Genomic DNA, 23762 nt, shown 5'->3' with positions numbered 1-23762 from the left:
ACTCCTAATAGTGGAGTAAATTGTATTATAGTTTTGTTACACACATTCCTCGTGATCTCATTGTCCCAATTGTGTTTTTAGGGATTGCACAATTTCCGTTCCTGAAATTTTGTGTAGCGAGGAAAGAAAGATAGCCGCTTCTCAAACAAGTATGTGCGGGCTGCTGGACATTTCCAGGGTTGAAAGTCCGTTCCGTAAGTGCATGGTGTTCTACCCATACCTAGCAAGACGTGTGTACCAAGCCTGCGTCCGAGATGTATGTAGTTACATCGACTTTCACCTGAAGGTGGATCTGATCATAAGGACGTATATGGCAGAATTCGCCCAGGAATGCAGTCAGAGAGGATTCACGATAAAATACAGAACATCGACGTTTTGTTGTGAGTAAACGGAAACAATTCAAATGGTGAACTTACTCTTTTTTTTGTATTAGAAACATTCCGCTATATTTAAACTAACTATTTCATCCCAAGAAGAATTAAAAGAATTTGATTAAGTATAAACCATAGTTAGAGCTTTGAAAGATTTTGGTTTAAATCATCAAACTTAAATGTAATTTGTAATTGTCTCTCTTAAGTGTAACCCTACTAGAATAACTTTTCTTGAAAGCAATGACAAACTTTACCACTGGCTTGTTGAACCTGTATCTTTGGTATTTCCGTAGCCCTGACGTGTAAAGAAAATATGCGGTATTCAGAGACGGTGAGTGGGTGTCCGGCCACATGCACACACCTTAACCAGACATGTGACCTTCCCACATCTGAGGGGTGCGAGTGTCTGCCCGGCTATATCCTAAATGGGGACAACTGCGTCAAACCAGACCTCTGTGGTTGCTTTTGTCCCGTAGATACTTATGTTCCAGTGAGTGTATTTACAGTTTTCCTGTTTTGCTTGAGGCATTATAGCACAGATACAATAATGTATTTTATATAAATCAAGCAATTATTTATACTTATTGCTATAAAGGGGTGGTTTCGTCAAATAATCATTTTAGGATTTATTTTATATTTCTTTTTGTTTTGAACTTTTTAGGGAAATGTTTGAGTCAACATTTTGAACAGCAGAGAATTAAAGGCACATTTTTTGTATTCGTTATTAAGTCTTAGTCTAATGTTTTGAAATGCATATGTGAAAAAAATCCAACACAATATAAAATACATGAGCAAATCTTATGCATTTACACAATGCCATTATGTCTTTATGATTATGATATATTTACCTATTAGATTGGTGGTACGTATGCAACAGACGATTGTAGTGAGAGTATGACCTGTAAGCATATAAATGGACTAGCCCGATTTAGACGGACTGAAATAAACATTGAATGTCACACGCACGGAATGTGTGGTTTGGTGGACGGAATACCCAGTTGTGTTTGTATGCCAGGTTACCTCGGCGACGGCAGGCGGTCGTGTGTGCCAAGGTGACACAATTAATATCACACATATTTATATATGTTATATATATATTAAATCTAGTAATTGAAATAGTTGAAAACCATAGACCAGATTGTTAAGTGGGAACATGCGACTTCACCCTATAGTCAGAGGGGGATATGTTTTGTTTAGTTGGTCTCATCTAAAATATTTGTAGATTTTAAAAAATGTGTAAAACGTTCGTAAATGAATTTGTTTATCTTTTTTTCAGCACGTATTCTGAATGACAGAACTTCACTAGAGCGTGATAAATGTGCATTTATAATCACCATATTTGAATAAAACTATAATATTTAAATACAAAATATTCTGTTCTTTTGAAGTTTTTATATTGTATTGTATGCACTTTCTTTTGCAATCATCTTCTATCGTGTATTATAGAAATTCAATGTTTTTAATTAGTAGAGAAACTTTACAAGAAGTTATTTGATAAAATTATTCGAAATAATATATATTTAGTAAATATTCCAAATATGCACCCAAGAGAACATTCAATAACAGAAAACTATATCATATATTCATTTTATTTATATTCATGAAACTATGTTTTATTTTTCATTTATTTATATACATATGTGTACTTTTTTCTTTAAAAAGGCATGAAAGCAAAGATATATAGATTTTACTTTATATAAAACTTGTTAAAGATAGTGTCTTTGTATGTTAAGGGAATTTTGGCATGCTTTATCAAGGAACAACATTAAAAAGATATTAGGAAAGGATAATCCGGGTGATCTTCACGCCTGAAAAAAAGACAATCAAAGAGTAAAACAGATCATAGCAATATGTAAAACACGGATACCTTATTACAAGGTGAATAAAATGTGTACAATACCTGATGTGATCCAGTGCAATGGCATAAATATGCATCCGCGCACGAGTGAATATATTCGTCCGCGCAATAAACTCGTGTTTTCTAATTCGTTTCTTTTATCACATACCTTCCGTATTTTGCAGAGATCGATACAAAGATTTGATAAACTCTGATATTTTTTGCAAATACCAGGAACTTTTCAGTTTGCCATGACAAAGGGGTTCCCACAAAAAGTAGTTCCGGCTAGTAGGTAATTACAACATTCCGTATTGCAATGTGCAATACAGAACGTTGTATTTCATGGTCTGAAAATTGCTTGTATTACTATAACAAGATTCAACAGGTATGTGATAAAGAATTAAAACCTCTTTGCATTCATGTGGAAACTATTTCAAATTTGAACATATTTTTTACTTCTTATCATAACATCCTTAGCATGAAAAGCATTATCAAGGTTAAGATTTTAAAATAAAATTATAACATACGTGGGACGCCGGAAGTGCCGTATACCATCTTCTAAACCAGCAATAAGTTTGGAGTCTTCCTTGCTTAGCTCGAAATCATACAGCTGCAAAAAGAATTTAAAATATTCTTAATTTTTACCGTAAATCATGACTCACCAACGACAAATATGTACTGAAGGCATAATGAGTGGTAGGAGACTCCGTATCCAACAAAAGAGAAAAATGAATAATGCTGTTGGGAAAAATATACCATATAACTAAACAAACTCTTTAGGTGCCAATAACGGTATCAGTTTCAGTACAAAACACAATGGACCCACCTCATAATAGGAACATTCTAATTTTGGTAACGATCTATTCAAGTCAAACTTTAAATCAAATAGATTTCATGATTAATGTAAACATGCAATAAGATTTGACGCAGTCGATAATAAAATTGATGACAATATGTTGAAGCTTTTCTTCAGGATTCGACGGATAAATTTCAAAATATTAAAAACAATGTTTGAAAAGATCTGGATTTCCAAATTCGATCCAAATGGTTATGCGACAGGCTTTGTAACAACTGTAATAGTGTTTTAATGAGGCGTTTGATCTCATGAACTTTTAACCTAATAATGAATCAACATATATAATGCCAAATTGGCCACAGTCAAACACCAGTCTTACCTGTAAATTAGAAGTTAGTCGGTCAGGATTTGTCGACATAGGAATCAGGACTACATTCCTTTCTACCAGACTTTTGAGTAAAATCTGAAATAGAATGTATGCTTTAGTAATAACGCTGACGTATATGATTTTTTTTTACCTGAAAGCTTAAATACGAAAAAATATTATCACAAAACATTAACGACAGTTTTTTGTGGTAAGATTGGTAAATTTGTAGTTAATAGATTAGAAGCTTTTATATTTTATTAACGCTCACCTGACCTTGGTTCTTCCCATATTTTTCTGCTAATTTGATGATGTTAGGATCCATAAGTAACGGTACTTTATCCTTGGTATTTCTACGACATGAAAATATCACAATGACGAAAAAAATGTTATAAAATATTAAGTGGGGTTTTTGTCGTGCGTAACTAAACAAGATTGAAATACTAAGTACGAATTCCTGATGTTATCAAGAGGAAATTAAAGCATGTTTCTATCAAGGAAGTACGTTCCACTTCGAGGATATTGATTGTAATGGTAAGACAAAACACTTAGCTGTGAAGAGGTTGTTGCCTTATGATACTGTTAGAACAATAGATTTTCTTTACGTAACTGTGGAAAACATGTTGGTTTGTGTAACTGAAGAGAAAAACAACTGAACTGTGAAGGGAATGGTGCTTTGTATCTCTGGGCGTTTTATGACATCAGTAAATAAAGACAATTAATAAGCAAAGTAGAAACCATAACAGATGAAATTTCATGGATTACGGATACAGATGAAAACTCCGGCCTGTTTGGTAGCTTAATATATATGCCTCTTATTATCATGAAGTATTATGCCTTGCATGTAAGAATTTCTCTTAATATAAAATGTTTCGTTCAGCGACAGGTATGTGTATTACAGCAGTTTGGGATGACCGGGTGCTCCCATAGGAGCGTACGCCGTTAGAAGGATGCCTCGTTCTGCACAGAACCGCTCAAGTTGATACTGTGGAAAACGGATGTTAAGCTCGACCTTAAACAAATAAGACATACATCACGTATCAAATGCACGTATCGTTATGTATATTTACATCCAAAAATGTTATTGTTTGCTTGTATTTAACAAGGATAGCAAGAATGGTCTAATTAAAAAAATGCGCCCAATATTAAACACAGAAATAATACCACAATCCTTCATGTCATCAAAACGATATTATTGGGAAATAAAAACATTCATTCTTGAGATAAATAATTTGACTATTTGCCATGTGCATCTTTATAAAAATACAGACACACGTTTAAAGGCTGAAGTTAAAAGACAACAGTTCTGTACATGCATGTTTGAAAAGAAAGATAATTCCGAGCTGTTAAGAAGTTCCAAAGGCTAAATCGAATACACGTTCTAAAATGTTCAAGATATTAAAAATAGTACATACAAAACAAAAACCTTGTAGAAACTCAACAAATAAACTGAAATATTACTTGATTCATAACTGGCTTGATCCTTGCCCCTTGAGAGATGTAATCAATTTGCTGTGAATTGAAATTTGACAGACCTATTGATTTAGCCTTTCCCGAAAACACCAATTCCTCCATCGCCTGAAAATGATTAAGAACATATTTCACACTGTATGGATGGGAAAAGTCAGAGAAGTCAAATTCATCACGAGGAAGGAACGTCAATAAACCTTCAGGGTTATGTTGTTAAGATCTGTTTTCGGAATTAGAAAGCAGCATACATCAATTCGTTTAACGTTTTCTTTACTATAACGCTATATTACTTAGGTTTCTACAATGTAGCGTTTCACATTTAAAATTGGATTTTCACAATTAGGTCATAATCGATTTACAGTCAAAGCTATTAAACATCACCTTAGACTCCATACCATATATACATATAAAATGGCAAAAAAGGAACAATAGTTTGAGAGGTATATATTTCTACATTCAAAAGGATTTGTATTCCTTACTGATTTAACACCTAGCCGAATATTTACAAGTCACTTTTATAGCATACTCTCATGCTGACCACGTGGTAACCAGTAGCACCAAAATAGTACAAAATCACATGTTGAGTAATTAGAATGTCTCAAGAATTGCTTGAAAATAGAAGCTAACATTTGCCTCTCTTTTAGCCAAAGATAACCTCGCATAACGACAGTAGAAAAGCAATTTATCAGGCCAATAAAACCAAGGTTAGCCTTGCATAAGGACAAAAAACTGGCACTAACCAAACCAACACAGTCGAGGATAATTTGCGTGATGGCATAAAGTAACAATGTACCAGACCAAGTCGGGGTTAGTCTAACTTGACTTAAATATGACGGTCACTTTGAAAGTTCACAATGCTGTTAAAATAAGAAAAAGTAATTTAAAACCTTTCCACTTAATGTTCTACACATAGAACAAGTCGAACAGTTATTATTCGGCATCATTTGCCAAATGACCTCTTTATACAACTTAACAACAAATCTCTCAAGAGTGTCATAGTTCCATAAGTCTCTGTGTTAGCCTTTCATATTGAAATATCAATAAGATCTTCGATAGAACGAAAAAGAAAACAATCAGGACTATGGGGAGACATAGTCCTACCTTTTCTCATCTCCCCGTAGTCACTTTGCATTGAATATAAGTATAAAGTAACATACCCGCCAGGTTAACTTCAAGTCCCGTTCCAGATAAGCTGTGTCAACAGGTTTTGTGGCAAAATATCCTGGGTTCTGAAAAAGGTGTTGCAAATAATGATGGAAAACCCGTTCAATGCCATTCATTTTATTTCAACAAATGACCTCATCGAATTGTTACTTCTGTGTTGACTTATTGCTGATTTGAAATCAGTATATTTAAGAGAGTTTTCTTATAACCTATCAATAAATTCAACTATTAAATGATTGTATCCTTCTGTCTTTGAACAACCTGTCCAAGTATTTTGCTGCCTGGTTAGAGGTTCAAAGTGTTCGTACAGACATTAAGAAATCCATTGATTCCGTGTTGAATATGTTTTGAAAGATTAGGGGCGTATTTATATTAATATTGTTGAACGCTGTTTGAGAAATAGATACCAGACCTTGAGAGAAAGTGGCGAGTGGATGAGAAACAAATCAACGTAGTCGAGTTGGAGCCGGCGGAGACTCTCGGTACAGGCGGGACACACGTCCTCCTCCGCCTGGTACTGGCTACTCAGCTGCGGAAAAACACACATAATAGGAGGTTCATTCGAACACCAGGTCTCGTTACAGAAAGTGAAAAAATCATAGTGTAAAAACATACATGTTATTAGGTAGGTTTTTGCATTTGTTTGGTAACTTCCATGCATTAACGTATCTAGGAAGGCATCCAGTAAAAATAACCAATACATATGGTCAATGTTCAGCAAACAATTGTCGCCCAGACGATGTCCAGACTGCATTTGTTTTCAAAATTTCAACGATAAGCAAGATGAACTTTTAATGAATGATACATTTATTTTAAAATACCAACCATCAACCATGTTAAAAACAGGTAGGGCAGCTATAGATACTTAAAAGATCAATAATTAAACTTGAGTACTGAAGAGTAATCAACGTCGCGCATATATTAAACACACACAGCCGGGTCTCATCGTTCTAGTTATCTTTGTATCTTTTCATTCTGAAAGTGTTTTTGTCGCAGATAATCATACTACGAGAAATTAATTAGCGGTGTAATAAACATGCTAGATAAATCTTTATTATCTTCATATTTTGTTTATTAATAAATTAGAACAATTCTATTAATTACCTTTGATGTAACAAACAACTCATCCCTTTTCACCGTCCCGTCTTCAAACTTCCGTTTGAGTGCATTTCCTATTTCAACTTCGTTGTAGTAAGCAAACGCTGTGTCAAAATGGCGATACCCTTTCTCAATTGCCAGGCATACTGTATCTTCTAAGATATCTTTTGGAATCTAACATTCAACAAAAATCACGAGATGTTATATATTTAAAAAAACGTAAAAATGATATTGCTAAAAAGTATTGAATGTAAACAAGTATAGGAAAGTGCGTCGACAAAGTAAAAAGATCGAACGAAGTCACATAAAAAAGGAAAGACATCATGAAACCCTAAGGTAAAATTGCGGTGCTCCGGAGAGAGATGGGTAGGTCTATTGTGTTTTTCTTCTCTATTTTGTGGTCTCCTCTATCATTGTTATTGTCACCACGTTAACATTTTACCATGTCTTTGTTGCATTAAGGTATTCACAGTATAAATTGTTTTACTTGTTACTATGTCCCATTGCATATGATTTAAATGTAACACTTTTCATCGACCTTTTATATCATTGAAATGAAATGTAAACCAATGATTGAGATAGTTGTCATCATCCCCTCAGCTAAGGTCTGTACGAATGCACATTTAGACCAGAAGTCATAGGAAAACACCGCAATTGTTGCCATAACTGTGGCTTTTGTCTCCATCATATCGTTAATTGTGAAGTCACATTAGGTGATATTACGTATGGTATAACTGATGTGATGGTTCTATTGCCCTGTATAGCAGCTTACGTAATTGATAGGAAAATCATCAGCTAAGCGTAGCAAATACATACCCTTGATGTCCCAAGTCCTATTTGGGGGATCTTCTTTCCATTACTTAGTGATAATACCTTCGCCATATCAATGCGCACTGTACTGTAAGAGATAAAAAAAAAAACACAATAGCAGATAAAAAAAGAGATCAGGCAATCCCTGAGTGCCCCTGACACTTATTAGAATATCCAGATCTTGTTTAATTTACCAGGAGGAAGGGTCAACCTGTTGAACTATTGGTACACCGTTATGTATTAGCTTTGACGCACATAAAATACAGAATGTGGAAAGCATATTAACTTGATATTTTAAACAAATCAAGGTTTATTTATGTATTTGTCGTTGTCTCTCTGATGCAAAGGTATGTGAGTCAATAGTTTTCCATACAAAAACACAGTAAACATAGCAAATATGTGCGGTTCCACGTCCTCGATATATCTACTCCTTAACGAAGTTATACTAATATGTTTGGACGCGCATCGTTTAAATATCAATGCTCAAATATTCTCATTAAATTTTTGAAAGCGACATTAACTGTCTGTCCGTTATTATTTTAGATCTTACATCTTTATAAGATTAACCGTTACTGTAAGAAACACACACAAAAAATAAGTGACTCTAGCAGCAGAAGTAAATATCGCTTTGAATCTGATTCAATTTTGTAATACAGGAAAGGTGCCTAAATGATTGTAGCCACATATTTCTCGCCTAACAATTCTTTAATCCACCGAAACGAGCTGCATCACAATGTAAATACTTTGAAATTACAGCCAAACAAGTATGAATCCATAGACTATCACTGCTTACCTACCTTTAAAAAATATATATACAAAAAAAAAAATGCTTTCCAAATTTTATTTCTCATCAATTTTTGAACTCCAAAGTATGCCCTGATATATAACACGAAGTATTCAATGTCAACTGGACATTTGATGCGGTTTTATACGGGCACGGTGACAAAATTGTATACACATGGGTAACAAGGTTAGAAACGACTTTGGGAACATATTCTATGTAATACACAATTTATGATTTCCTATCGCTGTGAAGCTATTTCCAGAATGTTGACTATTACACTTTCTTAACATCTAGACCCAGCTGATCGCGATTTCAAGTTTTATATTTTATTGAATACAATATGGTTTGAAGCGTCGGTTTGCATAACTGAAACTTTTTGATTTCTATATTTCCCTTGTATTTCATGGTAATATTTATGGAGCTTGTAATGGTTCTCATTTGTCGGTGACGAGGGATCTCGTAAATCTCGTCATTGGTGCGCTATAAATAGTAGTAGGACATAGATAAAAAAATAATCATGACACAGATTTTATAGTTTGTGATGGCGCGACAATTGTAATATCGCTGCTCTTATTTGTTCATGTTGAATGAATATAAAGGTCACCGGAAGTGATGAGAAATTTGATCTTACGACAAACCATGAAAACAGTGTGATAATATGTATATACACCCGTATATAGAATGAAACACCTGTATACACATATACCATGAAAACAGTGTGATAATGTAGAAATATACACATATATATACCTGTATATACCCCCGTATGTAAACACCTTTATACACACATACCATGGCACACATGTACATATACGGGCCGTTTATACAATGACATACCTGAATATATGCCTGAATAGTTCATAGCACACTTATGAACTATTTATGCATATTGCACGACATACATATTTTGTATCGTTATAATTAATAACATACCCCTGTGCTCGTAGATAAAACTTCATCTTATTTCTATAGATAGGGTACATATATGTCTGTTTACTCGTGCAGCTCCATATCTATAATACTGTACATGCAGATTGATCATGGTCGCATACCTGTTATTTGTAGCTCCAACTTTTTAAATACGAAGTTTGGCTCTATCGTCCTTTCTGTTTTACCTGCACATTGATTGCAGGTTGGTGTTTTGATGGCTACCCTCTACCTGCCTGTGGTAGAACGTACAACGAGGTCGCTGATAACGTCAATGGACTGTGATAAAGGAAGCCATGTGCATATACAAGTAAACACACGTTTTGTTTACGTTTAAATGTTCACACACAACACAACTACTGTAATCATACCAGCGCACCTGTACTGTACCTTGTGATAGCAACGATACGTTATAAGGACAAACTAAAAACTATTCAGAAGGAGAAAACATTAAATTTGATAAATCATCTAAACACGAAAAGATCCTCCAAGATCCATGAAAGTTACATACATTTACCGTCAGAAAATTCTTCCATTTTGTGGAAGTAGTAATTTCAATTAAGCAATAGTAGTATCGCCGGCATGATTAATTATTTTGTTTTCGTAGTTTTGAAGGTTCAATTTCAGAAAGTGTATTGGAACTATAAAGATTCGGTGACCTTATTTTCAAATCAAAATTTTGTCTGTATATGTTCCAATAAACCCGTATCTCACATTTCTACTAACACGCTGATATCGTTCTTACCTTTTAAAATAGTCATCTTTAACACCCGAGACGAGACAACTGCATTTTTCATCAACATATATCACTACTGTAGTTGATTCATTATGACCTGACACCATGGTAAGCACAACCTACCTCTCGTTTCTTTGACAACCATAGGGAGTTGAAGCTGCAATAATCAAATATACTGCTGCTACTGATAACGTATGCTGAGGTCAGCTGGTATTGTATCTTTCTGTTACACGATATTTTACATAAACTGTTTTGATCCTATACAGTTTAAAACAGTCGGTATAAATTGTATAATAAAAACTAAAATGATTGTATAATTGTTTCAAGTAAGAGTATCAGATTTAACATCAGTCAACCATTATGTTTAAAGGTGAAAATACAAGTCATCGAAACGTAACGAACAATTTATTCTAGAAGATCTCATAAATGTGATAGATTTTTGTCACCAGATTTAATGACGTCCGTAAATAAATAAAGATCAAGTTTGTGCCTTAAATAGCCCGATCCTCCCAATACCCCTATTTTCTTGTCATCGTCCAAATTCTGGCTGATTTTTAAATGCACAAATAAGGTATTCAATTGCTCTAGGGAATAGATATTTGAGTAATTTTATTATAACAAACATGACTATTTCACGCGTAGAGGTACCCAGCGACGGCACACGTTTGCATATAATTTGTTTTTCAATTGAAGCCAAGTGTTTTAAAGCCATTTCATGATAGCTATACATGTGCTTGTGATAAAAGAAGTGTCCCTGTTATACTTCAATGTTTCAAGTCAATAAAATATTTTCTGAAGTACCCGTTGAACATTATAAGTTTTGCTTGTTTATACATTGTACCAAAATATACCCGAACATAAAAGGCTTCATATTATGCAACAATTATTTTTCTTTTGTAATTCTCATAAATAATTTCAAATTAAACAATATTTGTTTAATACTTCTCCTGCCGTTTCAACAGCAGTTTAAAGAAATTTGAATACTGGTTGACTAACAGCATACAGTGATGTATTTTAATGTGATCGAGACCTGATACTTTGTTTGCTTCGGAGAAGGAAGACGAATACAGATTTTAGATGGAACTGCACCTATTTTGGTGCTTTAACAGTCTTTCATGACATGTTTTCGGAATAGTTTGGAATTCATTTACCGATTTCGATCATTGGTCCTTGTTAGATGACCAGTCCTTGGTCTCTACGGTGGCCAGTAGTGTACAGACGAATGGACCTTACAAACACTCCTGCTATGGATGAAGACAATTGGAGGCTACAACAACTGTGATTTATGTAGGGAAAAATATGTATTTGTATTGTTTAAAACGTTGAAACGCTTTAGAAATGCTTAAATATTTAATAAGACATTGTGTTTAAAACATCTCACAGAATCAAATGTTCATTTTAATATTTATTTTGTTGCGGTTATGTGTTAATTACATTTTTGTGATATGCGAGAGCTGAAAAATCTATTATAAAAATGATACTATTTAACGAAAGAAATTTGTAACACGAGAGTTGCAAGGGTGGTTGCTATGGTGACAGTAATGTGGAGTACACAAATAAAGTTTTGAAACACCGATAAAAGGGGATTTCCTGCAATAGTTGTTGATATATAATTTCTTGTATATTTGGTCTTCTTAGCCCTTATGTTTTTTTCAAAAGCGTAGCGATTATTTTATTGGTATAAACTCAACTATCTTCTTTCCTCTCTTGTTTAGATTGATGTCACAACATCGTAAATGATCGTGTGTTGAATTATAACCATTAACATACGTTTTAGAAATAGGAAGTAAAGAAAAGATAATGCACCATATTGGCGTGTCGTTGTTCACTGTAAACTGCAACTTTTTCAAACATTGTTTTTTCAATGAATTTGTGGTTTATTTTGTCTTGCTCTGTTAAAGCATACTTCATATGTTATTTGACATGTTTACCTGATATTATCATTTAATGTTAATGAACAAATGCAGTGATATTGCGATAACCTGAACTGCATGTTATGTGTAAGTACAATCATGATTTGTTTGGAAATGATGACATAAGGACATGTAGTCTTTTCCGTAACATTGTGATATTTTAAAAATGACTTAAAATAATAGTAACGTCCTGCCATACGATATGTATATGAGGAATTGAGCGATGATTTAAATTGCAGTCTGTAGTGAGATAGATGAACATTGTCTTAGGTGCATAGCTATTCGTAGAGTACTTTATTCCGAGTCACGAATCAATGACAGCAGTCCTAGTCCGACCCGCACACCGTTGCAGTTTCAAAGGTCATGAGCCGAGGCTGTGGTAACTGTTGATACCAGCAATTCTCGTTCTACAGCCCGAGGTAAGTTTAAATCAACTATAATAATTGATGTATGAGAGATGGATGCTATGTTCGTAGTTAGTAAAAATTAAGGATATGTCAAACATTAACGACACAACCGATGTTTCTGTTAATATCACACAGATTGACAAAAAACATGTTTGTGTTAATACCACTAAGCCGAGTTATGTTGGGGTATAACAAGCAATATACATTTGAATGTGATAATAACGCAGACCGCCGAAACGTACTTATATACAAATAAATATAAAAAATGAGATATAACGACCGACTTTAAAACTGGCAGTTTTCACCCTTTACAGGGCTCTTCAGGCTTTGAATCTTTTTAATCATACACATTTATGTACATATATATACACAAAGGTCAAAGGAATAGAAGATGGACAATTTTCTGTCAGCCCAAATAAGAGCAGTGGTCTGTAGGTCACGGCGGCAAACAGTTGACCTGTAGTAACTCGAGAACCTTTAACATAATATTCTATGAGCAATGGTCCATGTAGATGGAGAGTGAACTTAAAATGTAGAATTTACTTATTGCTTGAGTAAACATAACAGGCATGTACACCGTAGCTAAACATTAGGTAGCAGAGTACAGTAGAAATGGCCTTATCCTAAAAATAAAGGGCACGTCTCATATAAACATGGATAGTGGATTCAACCTCCACAACACACCTACATATATATACATATATTTATAAACTACATCTTGAATACATTTTGTTTAGAAGACTGCATTTTTTCAAACTGTTTTCCCCAGATTTGGGACTTGTGAAAACCATGGTTACCACATCGAAAAACACAAAATAACTCCTAAATACATATAAAGATATTTGAAATAGACAAAAGAATAACAAAACGAAAACAAAACCGAAATTAGAACACTTTATCAAAACTAAGACAACGTATGAACAAATGAAAAGATTTACAAAGAGAGTATAAACAGTACAAAGATGATATGACACGGAGTTCCAGAAGGTCAACCGTCATCTGCTTCATCAAAAATAATTAGCCTTAACCTAGGTCCATCGTATAAAACTGTCATCTCGTGTTACATATCTACATCGGGTAAACTAACCTCTTTTCTCCTCTAATATATGTTGTGTTATTTTATAAGTATTTACAAACTGTTATTGTCGTCACACATCAGAACAAATTATCTCAACGATAACAGAAGTCTTGCCCTCCGTGTCTATTCCACCCTTTTTTGCCTATTAATGTCACCATTCCTTATATGTGAAGAAACTGGCTAATTAACCTGTTATATCCTACAAATGAACTGCGTTTTTATTTCAATTTCCCTTTTTTTTAATGGTGTTATCCAATATCAAACAAACACTATCATTAACATTTACAGACACGAATCACCGCCAGCGGGCGTGATATGACATATTTCACATACATCTGATTGCCTTAAAAGATGTACTGACATATTATTCTACTGAAAGTGAAGGACGCATACCACTGTGGTTCAATTATAATCATATACTCGTATCACTTTTACCCATACCTCAATGGTTTGCGATACTGTCAAGGCTTGATGTAATTTCGTACTGTAGCTACAAGCATACGTTGATGTTTTTGATAAACCCATCTGATTACAGTGGAATGTATGTATTAAAATCTTATAATATTACATTTGAACCTATTTGATAGAATTTTGTAATATTAACAGCAGACACCGATTCACCGGCTGTATTTATAAAGGTATTAATCAGTATGTTCATGTAGTCATATTTGTATTGCAGTTTTTCCTTTAACCTAGTGAACATGGCAGATTACATTATGTTGAACAATGAACATCGAATCCCACAAGTAGCTCTTGGCACATCAAGGGTAATGTTGGTATTTCCTGATATAATAAGTAAATAGTAAATACTGTTACCCTCTCAATATCTATCCTTAGTGTGGTGGTATTGCAACATGTTCTGGTTTCACTTTTTCATTGAGAACACTTTTTATAATAGTTTCAGACAAATATGGGTTTGATACTCTGTAACTATAAATTGTATCTAAGATCAAACATTGAAGATAAATTAATTAATAACAATATAATACAAACTTTAAAATTATCTTATATATCACACATTTGTTGCACTTTTATTACGTTTTGTTTCCATACATTTTATATTGAAAAATTGATATGCATATTTTCAGATTCCTGATGAGAAGTTAGAAGTATGTATAAAGCTAGCACTGGAAATGGGGTACCGTCATATAGATACTGCTTTCATTTATGGTAACGAAAGAGCCATTGGGAAAGCACTTCAGGAATATTTTGAAGCCACCAACCTGAGGCGGGAGGAAGTGTTTATCACCACAAAGGTACGTATACGGACAATATGATAGAAACAGACTTCTTAATCATTACTCGGTGAATAGTTGGCTTGCATGATATTGACATGCCCAATTACATAAGCAGTAGATCGAAGTGGTGATTGGTATCAAATAGAAAAGTTTAGTAAAGATAGACGTGATGGCTTAGAACTACAGTACTACTATGCTTCCTTATTTCAGTTGTTACCAAATTTCATGACTGAGAGTGCTGTAGGACCGGCGTTAGACGAAAGCCTGAGGAGGTTAAGACTGGATTATGTTGATCTCTTTCTCATTCATATACCATGCGCAATGAAGGTATGGAAGTAGTAAAAACATATGTAGAAAGGATGTTTTTGAGTTAACCTCACATGGAGACGGACATATTTATAAGTCAAATTTCATATTTAGGATTCACGAATTTTAAATGACTTTGTCTGATTATGCATGCTCTTATAGGTTCTTATAACAGACAGAAACTACCAGTTTAGAATAACAATTGAATACAGTGTCTATCATACGATACGTGATTTTATACTTACACAAAATGCAACAGCACCAAGCCAATATAGCAAACATAATACGGACGGCAAAGATAATTTACATGACTTAGGACGGCTTAGACAAATGATCTGACTGATGGGGGCCAAAACAATTGAACTGACTTAGGACGGCTAAGACAAATTATTTGACTGATGGGGGCCAAGACAATTTATCTGATTTCGGAATGTGAAGATAGTTTATCTGGCTTAGAACGTCATTTTGTTAATGACTTGTATCTTTGCTAAATTTGGAGTAAAGAAGGGATATATACCACGGTCGTTTTTTGATTAGTATGTTTATTGAGCTATAAACAGCTAGGACCATTTAAGGACGTGCCTCCATGTGTATAATGTATGCGCATGTGCTGGAGTCAGTATATTGATGCATTTTCAATCTTCGGTATTTAGGTTATTAGATACTAAAAAGGTCATATGCATGTAAAAGTGATATTTTCATCCTTGTTTGACAAACATCTTGAATGCACATCTTAAAGTTTGAGTATCTTTTTGATAACAGGTTAATAAATTTGATTGTTGGTATAACAAGATGGAATATTTAATTAGTGTTTGTGACAGGTTCGTGTTGTTAATTTGAACTTTGATGCGTGTAGCTACAGAATAAAATGCATTTGATTGCCTAATGATGCTTCCTTTAACAGTAGTTTTTGGGGTTAAATGTTATTTTTTGATAGTATAAAATTATCAGAAATGCACACTAAATGTTGGTGCTCACAAATTTGACCACGACACTTTTGGCAATAATAATGAACTATCGAAATCCATGCATAAATATCTCATCTTTAGATTAACTTTTTTTCCAAATGTCATTTCTTCATTATATGAATAAATCAATTGTGATCGTACTTAAATTTGTTATGTTATCATACAGCATCTTGATAGTTACCCCGAGAAACATCCAGGACATGAGGAAACAGTACAGGTTGATTTGAGAGAAACATGGAAGGTAACTATTTTTAAACAAAGAACTGTTAGAATATATATATATAATAAAAAGGGATTAAATGTCCATGCGAAGGAAGTAAATATAGAAAAAATAAGATTAACGACCGACTAAAAAAACTAGCTGCTTTCACCCTTCACAGGGCTCTTCAAACCTGAAGAGNCATATGCACTTTATTGCGTAATTTTAGTATTCAATATTTAGATTGCTTAACTTCAAAATACACTTAAAGACTTTGGTAAATTTAACATTGTCATTGGATATTTTAGAGAATTAGTTCATTAACTGGTTAAAACGAATATCATTATATGGTAAAGGGACTGTTTAGATAGTCATTCATTAACGCCTTTTGTATAGGAATATCACAATGACGCTAACTGTATATTATTTTAATATGACAGGCTATGGAAGAAACGGTATATAAGGGCAAAGCCCGTTCAATCGGTGTATCGAGCTTCAATGCCAAGCAACTAGATTACATTCTTGAGGTCGCACGTATTAAGCCAGCCGTTAATCAGGTATTGTGTCATAATAAAGTGAAAGTTCGTATGAATTTGATTTCTTATTCTGTTCTTATGTTTTTAAATGAGATAAGAGTAATATGTCACATTCATTTCTGTATCCATGTATCGTGTTTAAATGATTAAACCAAGACGCAGCTTAAACATTTTGGTGAAGATTTTCTTCATATATAGTTACAGAGTGGTTATTGAGAGGTTGAGTGTTGCGAACGGATCGCAATATTGTATTATACTTATGACTGTGATAAAGGTTATGTCAAATCTTATTTTGTTAGATATATATATGTAATGAGCTTTGAAAAATTACATATGTTGCATTACTTGAACAATTACATATGTTGCATTACTTGAACAGTTACATATGTTGTATTACTTGAACAGTTACATATGTTGTATTACTTGAACAATTACATATGTTGCATTACTTGTGTTGTATTACTTGTGTTGTATTAACCACAGGTTGAAGCTCATGCAAGATTTCCCCAGAAGAAACTTCATGCATTTTGTAAATCCAGAAATATCCAACTTGAAGCCTTCTCTCCACTTGGATCACCCTACTTTAACGGATCGGCAATATTAAAGTAAAATAGAACACAACACAATAGAACACAACACAATAAAACACAACACAATAGAACACAACACAATAGAACACAACACAATAGAACACAACACAATAGAACACACCATAGTTACTGTCGCGGCTAATTTATGAAACAAAATAATGAGTGAAATGACATCAGGTTTATCATATACAACAATATTTTTTTATCAATTTTAATCTTCCCAAACTAGAAACGAGTTTACACAGCGTTATTCTATGGAACAGCTAGGTACGTATCTCATAATAATTGGTAGATATTTACTATTTCACAGTACGATACAATCCGCTGATAACGTGGTGGAGAATTCCGTTGTTATGGACATGGCCCAGAAATATAAGCGTACAACAGGACAAGTGAGTAAACATATAAAACATAATATCTATCTCTCCCTTTTCTATGACAGCCTTTCATGGATTAAATTTGCAGGAATTCAGAAACAGAAATATGTAACGTATATTTGGTTTCACTAAAATAATGATGAAAAATATAATAACTGTATTTTTACTATACCAACGATGAAGAAATGAATTATGTTATGGATGAGAAATGATGGTAAACCATGGCATAAAATGATAAGAGAATGAGTTTTTGAAAACGATGGAGAAGCAGCTAACATTTTGAAACGTGACTCCGTCTTGATATATTTTTAGACAAATTGTAATTATAGCTTTAATTAACGGAAGAGTATCTTAACCTCAAAACACTTTGACAGGCTGCTCTAGTCAACATTTGATAAAGCATATATGTGTTTTCTTGCTTTTTACTATTTTCCAATTACTCACTCGCTTAATTTGTAAGATGGCAAGGTAATCTACTATATGTGTTGCTTCATTTGCTATGTAAATGTCAATTTTCAAAATAGATGTGCAAGAGCTTGGAGAAACATTGTGTAACTATTTGATGCATGGACAATTCCCCTCTCAGGTGCAGATTTTCCGTATCCTCTCACCTACATAAATCAGGCTTTGTTAGTAGAAAATAAATGAACAAGTAAATGAGAAAATGATTAACACTTAATTGCACTACTATATACTAAGTACTGTATTAATAAAATATAAACTAGATGCCACGACAAACATCTTGGATATATCGATATAAGTTATATTCATGTGGTGACTTTGCTAAAACAATACATGATATGGACTTGCATACAGTTTTGTACTTGGCTTCTGATCAACCTATGCTAAGTATTGATGTGATGATATCAGTTTCATTTCTTTTTATCCTCAAAAATTATGCATATGTAAAGTACAGGTAGGTTACTCTCACAGCGTTAAATCATTTTGAAAACAAATAAATCCTGTTATATCAAACTGAGCACAAAAAAAAACATATTTTATCATACCGGACACAAACATGTCATTCCTATATTGGACACTTAGAAGTCCTATTCTTCTAAAAGTTAACAGTAATTGAAATGGGAACTACATATAAACGCATCGAAAACACATTGAATCAATACATAGTAGTATTTTGTGTCGTTATTCCGTTTGGTTGTTCAATCCGACAGTTAAACATCAGTTAGATTTCGATTTCTAATGCATTTTATCAAATTGAGCTGTGTCTAGCTGAGGCCTTATTTCTGATAAAATTTGGACATTTTATTTTCAAAAAGATTGTGGTATTTTTAACTGTCAATATATTGTTTATCTTTATCGTAAAACGTACATGTAATAATGTCAAATATCAAAATATATCTGTCAAAAATTTAATCAAGAAATGATAAGTATAGACTTTGTGTTATGCAGTAAAAAATAAAACAATACAAACGCTTTTAGACAACATGGTTTCTCATTGCTTTATGAGTGCTCTACAAGGGAGTGGTATAGCTAGTATAAACATAGAAAGGAAAAATACTAAAGTTATGATAGAATTACATTATAAAAATGTTTCACGTTTTCTTAGCAGAAGGAGCAGTGACACATGTGGTGTATGCATAACATATTATTTATATCCTTCTGAATAATCATCTATAGATTTTGTAAATGTATCATGATGCGCTGCTTAACATTTGTTTTTTGAAAGATTCTTCTTCGCAACCTGGTACAGAGGGGTATTGTTGTAATTCCGAAATCCGAAAACCCACAAAGAATGAGAGAAAATATTGAGGTAACTTTCTGTGCTTTCTGAAATTATCAAATACCAGAAGTTATGAGCACACATTAATACATGAATGAATTGAGTTTAATGCAATTGGTGCCATTTCATGTAAATGCCAACAGTAGCATACCTACATGTTATTAAACCTTAGCTATCACCCTCCTTCATCATTAACTTTATATTCACAATGATGAGGAAATTGTATGTATTTCTTTATTTCTATTGATTAATAAATGTTTGCTTATTGATAAAATGGATTGATATGCATTAAACATGAAATGTGATGTTGTACAGATTTTCTCATTTTCTTTGAGCGACGAGGACATGAAAAGAATAGACGAACTTGATAATGGAGAGCGTCGCTTCTGCTTTTCATGGTAAAATATCATTTAGATTTATGTTATCATTTTTATGAAATTATAGATAACACGCAAATTATTAGACATACAAAGATGAACGTTTTCGGTGAAGTTATCGTTCCTTCTAACTAATAGTGAATAATTAAACAGGTGTGCCATGCCCAGTTAAGGAATTAATCAATAAAATTGTTCTTATATTAATAGCTGTTCAATTATGTATGACATATCAACATAATTAGATTAAAACAATGATAAATACATAGTGTTCTTAATTTCTCTAAAAATCTTAATAGTTACATCGTTAAGTTCCGTTCATTTCCGCGTTATCATCATATATACATAATTGTAGCATTAATCATTTTACGTCACAATATTGGTACGGCGTTTAGTTTGGTTTGGTTTAGTATTGTTTAACGACCTATCAACAGCTATGGTCATTTAAGGACGACCTCCCCTGTGTGCAAGATGCATGTGTGTAGTGTATGCGTGGCTGCGACGATCATACAATGGGGGCAGCTGGTACAATTCTTACGCCCTACCTGCAGGAACCTGGTACGGCGTTATACTGACAAGACTAATATATATTTTTTAAATTGAAACGGATACTTTTATTATTTTAAATGAGTTTCTCCAATTCAACTCCTTATTTCCACAATTATTACCAAAAGACATATACAATAAGGCATACTATTCAAGTTTCGCTGTTCTATTCAGTTTTGAAATAACCTGTGCATTTGTCATATTTCGCAGGGTCCATAGAATATTGTTTGACAAAGAATTAAAAAGCAGTATTACATATTAAAGATATCTGTGTTGTATTCACTGTTTATTCTTTCTATTTTTTAGGTGCAAAGACCACCCAGAATATCCATTCAATGAAGAATTTTGAAATAGCTCCATCTTGTAAATAAACAGTATATATCAAAAGCATATTTCTAAATAATGCTTTAACCACTACAACTGTATAACTTATTAACTTTCAGGCAAGAGATACTTAAGTTATTGAATGGTTGTGTTAAGAGGAAGGTAAAATATATCTATAGATGTTATTTACTACAAACAACAATAACAAATCATAAACAGATGCAGTTAAAGGTACATACTGTCAGGGGAATGACTGTTCCAGCGCCGCTGCAGATATACTTTTTAAAAAGTTTAGAACTAGTCAGCATCATCACTGTGAAAAGCTTTCCTTCATTAGCAGAAAATTTCGTTTTTAAAACAGGATGGAAAACATTGCCACGAATACATGAGCGTCGGAAAATCAATACATTTAGGCAAAAGGAAATCGTTCTGGAACGTCGTACATACAATTCAAGTTTAAGTTTTCCTATAAACATCCCCCCCCTTACTTTTCTGGTTGATATAACTGAACCACAGCTTGGCTAGGTCATTTCTGTTGATCAGATAGCTCAATCGGTTAGAGAGATAGCACTATAACAATTTGGAATCCAGTGTTCAAATCCTGATCTAACTCCGCTGAATATTTTGTCCGGCAAGATATGGTTTTTCTTTTCAGAAATGATTTATCAAACGTATTGTCAAGCCAGAAAAAGCAGATTTTTATACTTAGTTACAGGTTTTTGCAGTGGTAAGGAGATCCTTAAGAATACATCATCTTCTGTCAAAACAACACTGTAACCTTATTACGGCATAGATGGACACCATTCCTTTTAAGCCTCGTGTTCGAACAATTTTCTTAGATGTTCGTTCTTTTGATCGAATAAACACTAGTAAAGTGATATAGTGAAGCAAATATTCATTTTGTTCGGCTATCTTTATCAACAATCTAATGTTCACATAGATAATTCCTTACTTCGAATTTGGGGTGATTATGTTTAAGTAACAAGCATGGTTGAAAATGCTGGTAAACTATCAGTTCCCGAGGGTTGCCATAGCCTTAACCTTGTACCGGGAGTTTATACTACCACATGGAATATTTATTAGAGAAAACATTAATTGCTGCTGTCAAAAACTGTAAATTTGTAACGTAATAAAACAGTTGCATAGCCACACGTTCTCTTTGTTCTTCTATCAGACACTCCCAGTGGAAAGGGTTTTATCAAAAAAATTAGGTCCATGTTGATCCGACATCGTAAATAACTGAATTTTGAAAGGACTTTGGCAAAGTTGTTTTCCTACATTGGTAAACGTATTTCATGTAATCTAGTACACGACCCTTTGTGAATATATTCTGAGCGTAACGGAGATGTAAAGACACCAAGCAGGGATAAATTATAAGAAGAAAGCTACACAGACATTGCTCCTTATTGTTGAAAAGTTGCTACATAGTCAAATTACTTACGCAGAGTGGCAAGACAAACGGGCGTGTCTTGACGCCGCTTCGTAACGCACGGACATCCTGTTCGCAGTCGGTCAGCGACCGTTCTAGGGTCTCTCAGAAGACGAACAAGACGTTATATGGTGGAAAAAATCACATGGAACTGCATAGTAAACTGTTGTTGCCTTTGACCTAGCATTAGCAATGCAATAGCCTGAGACATCTCAATTTCCTTCAGCCGTACCTTGAGTGCAATAGATTAAATTTGACAATAATAAGCCGGAAGCAATGTGTTTACCTAAAGAATATCAAGTGGTATGACAGGATGTATTGACGAACTTGTCATTATCATTCTGCACGTGTATTTTTGCATTTTAACACTTCCACTATGTGGCACGGTACATTACACGGTTGAGTAAATTTAGACACCAGTTTGAGTGTACAGTGACCAAGATACTCGTCTGACCGGTTTTCATAAGTTTAGGCCAAGCAGTTAAATATTCTTTATCCTTTCAGTTTATAAGATGTAAAGTATTTAGATGGACCTACTTCAAGTTAAATTCAAGATGAACGCTACATGAAGAATACCAAAGATAACCACAATTTACGAAAACATCAGGTACAATTAACCTCAGTAAGGGTTTCCTCTAAATCCCTGTAGGAGCATAGCCCATAGAAAAGGAGGTTCCAAGAAGCTTAAACTCCTTTAATGTAATTCTAGTACAATAATCATTTGTTTCGAAATAAAAATAAACGAACAATTATATTAAGTTTAGTCTTACTCAATCTTACAAAGAGTAATGTCAATCCATACGTTCGGTGTGACCTAAGCAATTATATAAGAGATGTTCTCCGAGATAGGATGGTGGATAATAGAGTACTTTTTATTCGAGTCACGAATCATTGACATCTGACCTAGTTCAACCCGAATATCGTTACAAGGAACGTGTAAGGTGTTAAAGCTGTAATAATTGTTGTCCCTGCTGGTTACTCAGGCTGAGGTAAGCTTCTAACATTTATTAAAACATAATAAAAGAAAAATACTATGTTCAGAATTAATTAAAAAAGTTTCTATAATGAAAACTTCAGTGAACGCTTATTTTTATATCATACAGCCGAGTGATATGAGACAATTTTATTGAAGTGGAACAGGATGAAACCCGATTTCTCGAAAACATAAACTGATATTGTTGACAGTTTTCCTTGCTTACTTTGTGGTAATTTGTGATTTGTGCGGTAAATTTTCGGTAATGCATTTGTTCGGGTAACAGTTGACCTAGTTTGCTTTTCTTTGGTTGTTTTGACTTGGAAGTCAGTTAGAACGTTTTGAACATTTGCATCTCTGTGGCTGGTGGTTGATATCGCTAAGGTGAACATGTAGACCATGGTCA

General features: G+C 33.7%; 3 protein-coding genes across 10 annotated transcripts in view; 2 read left to right on the top strand and 1 right to left on the bottom strand.

The window, feature by feature from the left end:
- LOC110455956 (zonadhesin-like) overlaps window positions 1-1731 on the top strand; it is a 46988-nt gene extending 45257 nt beyond the window's left edge. The window contains exons 46-49 of the mRNA XM_021506426.1: window positions 82-380; window positions 665-861; window positions 1227-1423; window positions 1648-1731. Of these exons, the coding sequence (XP_021362101.1) occupies window positions 82-380; window positions 665-861; window positions 1227-1423; window positions 1648-1663 (709 nt within the window). The 3' untranslated portion in view covers window positions 1664-1731. The remainder of the gene's footprint in view (window positions 1-81; window positions 381-664; window positions 862-1226; window positions 1424-1647) is intronic.
- Window positions 1732-2003: 272 nt separating this feature from the next.
- On the bottom strand, window positions 2004-22459 carry LOC110455983 (1,5-anhydro-D-fructose reductase-like). 5 transcript variants are annotated; one of them, XM_021506480.1, is made up of 13 exons: window positions 22396-22458; window positions 10481-10514; window positions 9747-9900; window positions 7917-7998; window positions 7107-7274; window positions 6415-6531; window positions 5996-6067; window positions 4830-4946; window positions 4268-4380; window positions 3640-3721; window positions 3384-3467; window positions 2736-2818; window positions 2004-2179 (listed from the first exon to the last, which is right to left on the bottom strand). In XM_021506480.1, exons 4-13 carry the CDS (start codon window positions 7980-7982, stop codon window positions 2137-2139), a joined length of 945 nt encoding a protein of 314 aa, XP_021362155.1. In that variant the 5' UTR covers window positions 7983-7998; window positions 9747-9900; window positions 10481-10514; window positions 22396-22458; the 3' UTR covers window positions 2004-2136. The 5 variants fall into 5 exon arrangements, with proteins under 5 accessions (XP_021362155.1, XP_021362153.1, XP_021362151.1 ...); XM_021506478.1 differs by having other exon boundaries at window positions 7917-7993; window positions 22396-22457; XM_021506476.1 differs by lacking the exons at window positions 9747-9900; window positions 10481-10514 and having other exon boundaries at window positions 22396-22459.
- Window positions 12598-22098, top strand: LOC110455981 (aldo-keto reductase family 1 member C23-like protein). 4 transcript variants are annotated; one of them, XM_021506472.1, is made up of 12 exons: window positions 12598-12689; window positions 14435-14522; window positions 14844-15011; window positions 15204-15320; window positions 16434-16508; window positions 16907-17023; window positions 17486-17607; window positions 17903-17984; window positions 19657-19740; window positions 20026-20108; window positions 20519-20642; window positions 20937-22098. In XM_021506472.1, exons 2-12 carry the CDS (start codon window positions 14457-14459, stop codon window positions 20967-20969), a joined length of 1071 nt encoding a protein of 356 aa, XP_021362147.1. In that variant the 5' UTR covers window positions 12598-12689; window positions 14435-14456; the 3' UTR covers window positions 20970-22098. The 4 variants fall into 4 exon arrangements, with proteins under 4 accessions (XP_021362147.1, XP_021362148.1, XP_021362149.1 ...); XM_021506473.1 differs by lacking the exon at window positions 14435-14522; XM_021506474.1 differs by lacking the exons at window positions 12598-12689; window positions 14435-14522 and adding an exon at window positions 14215-14296.
- Window positions 22460-23762: the final 1303 nt, after the last annotated feature.

This window comes from Mizuhopecten yessoensis, unplaced genomic scaffold (genome assembly GCF_002113885.1).
Source record: "Mizuhopecten yessoensis strain PY_sf001 unplaced genomic scaffold, ASM211388v2 scaffold8447, whole genome shotgun sequence".
Classification (NCBI taxonomy): Eukaryota; Metazoa; Mollusca; class Bivalvia; order Pectinida; family Pectinidae; genus Mizuhopecten; species Mizuhopecten yessoensis.
This window is presented reverse-complemented; position numbering and strand designations above follow the sequence as displayed.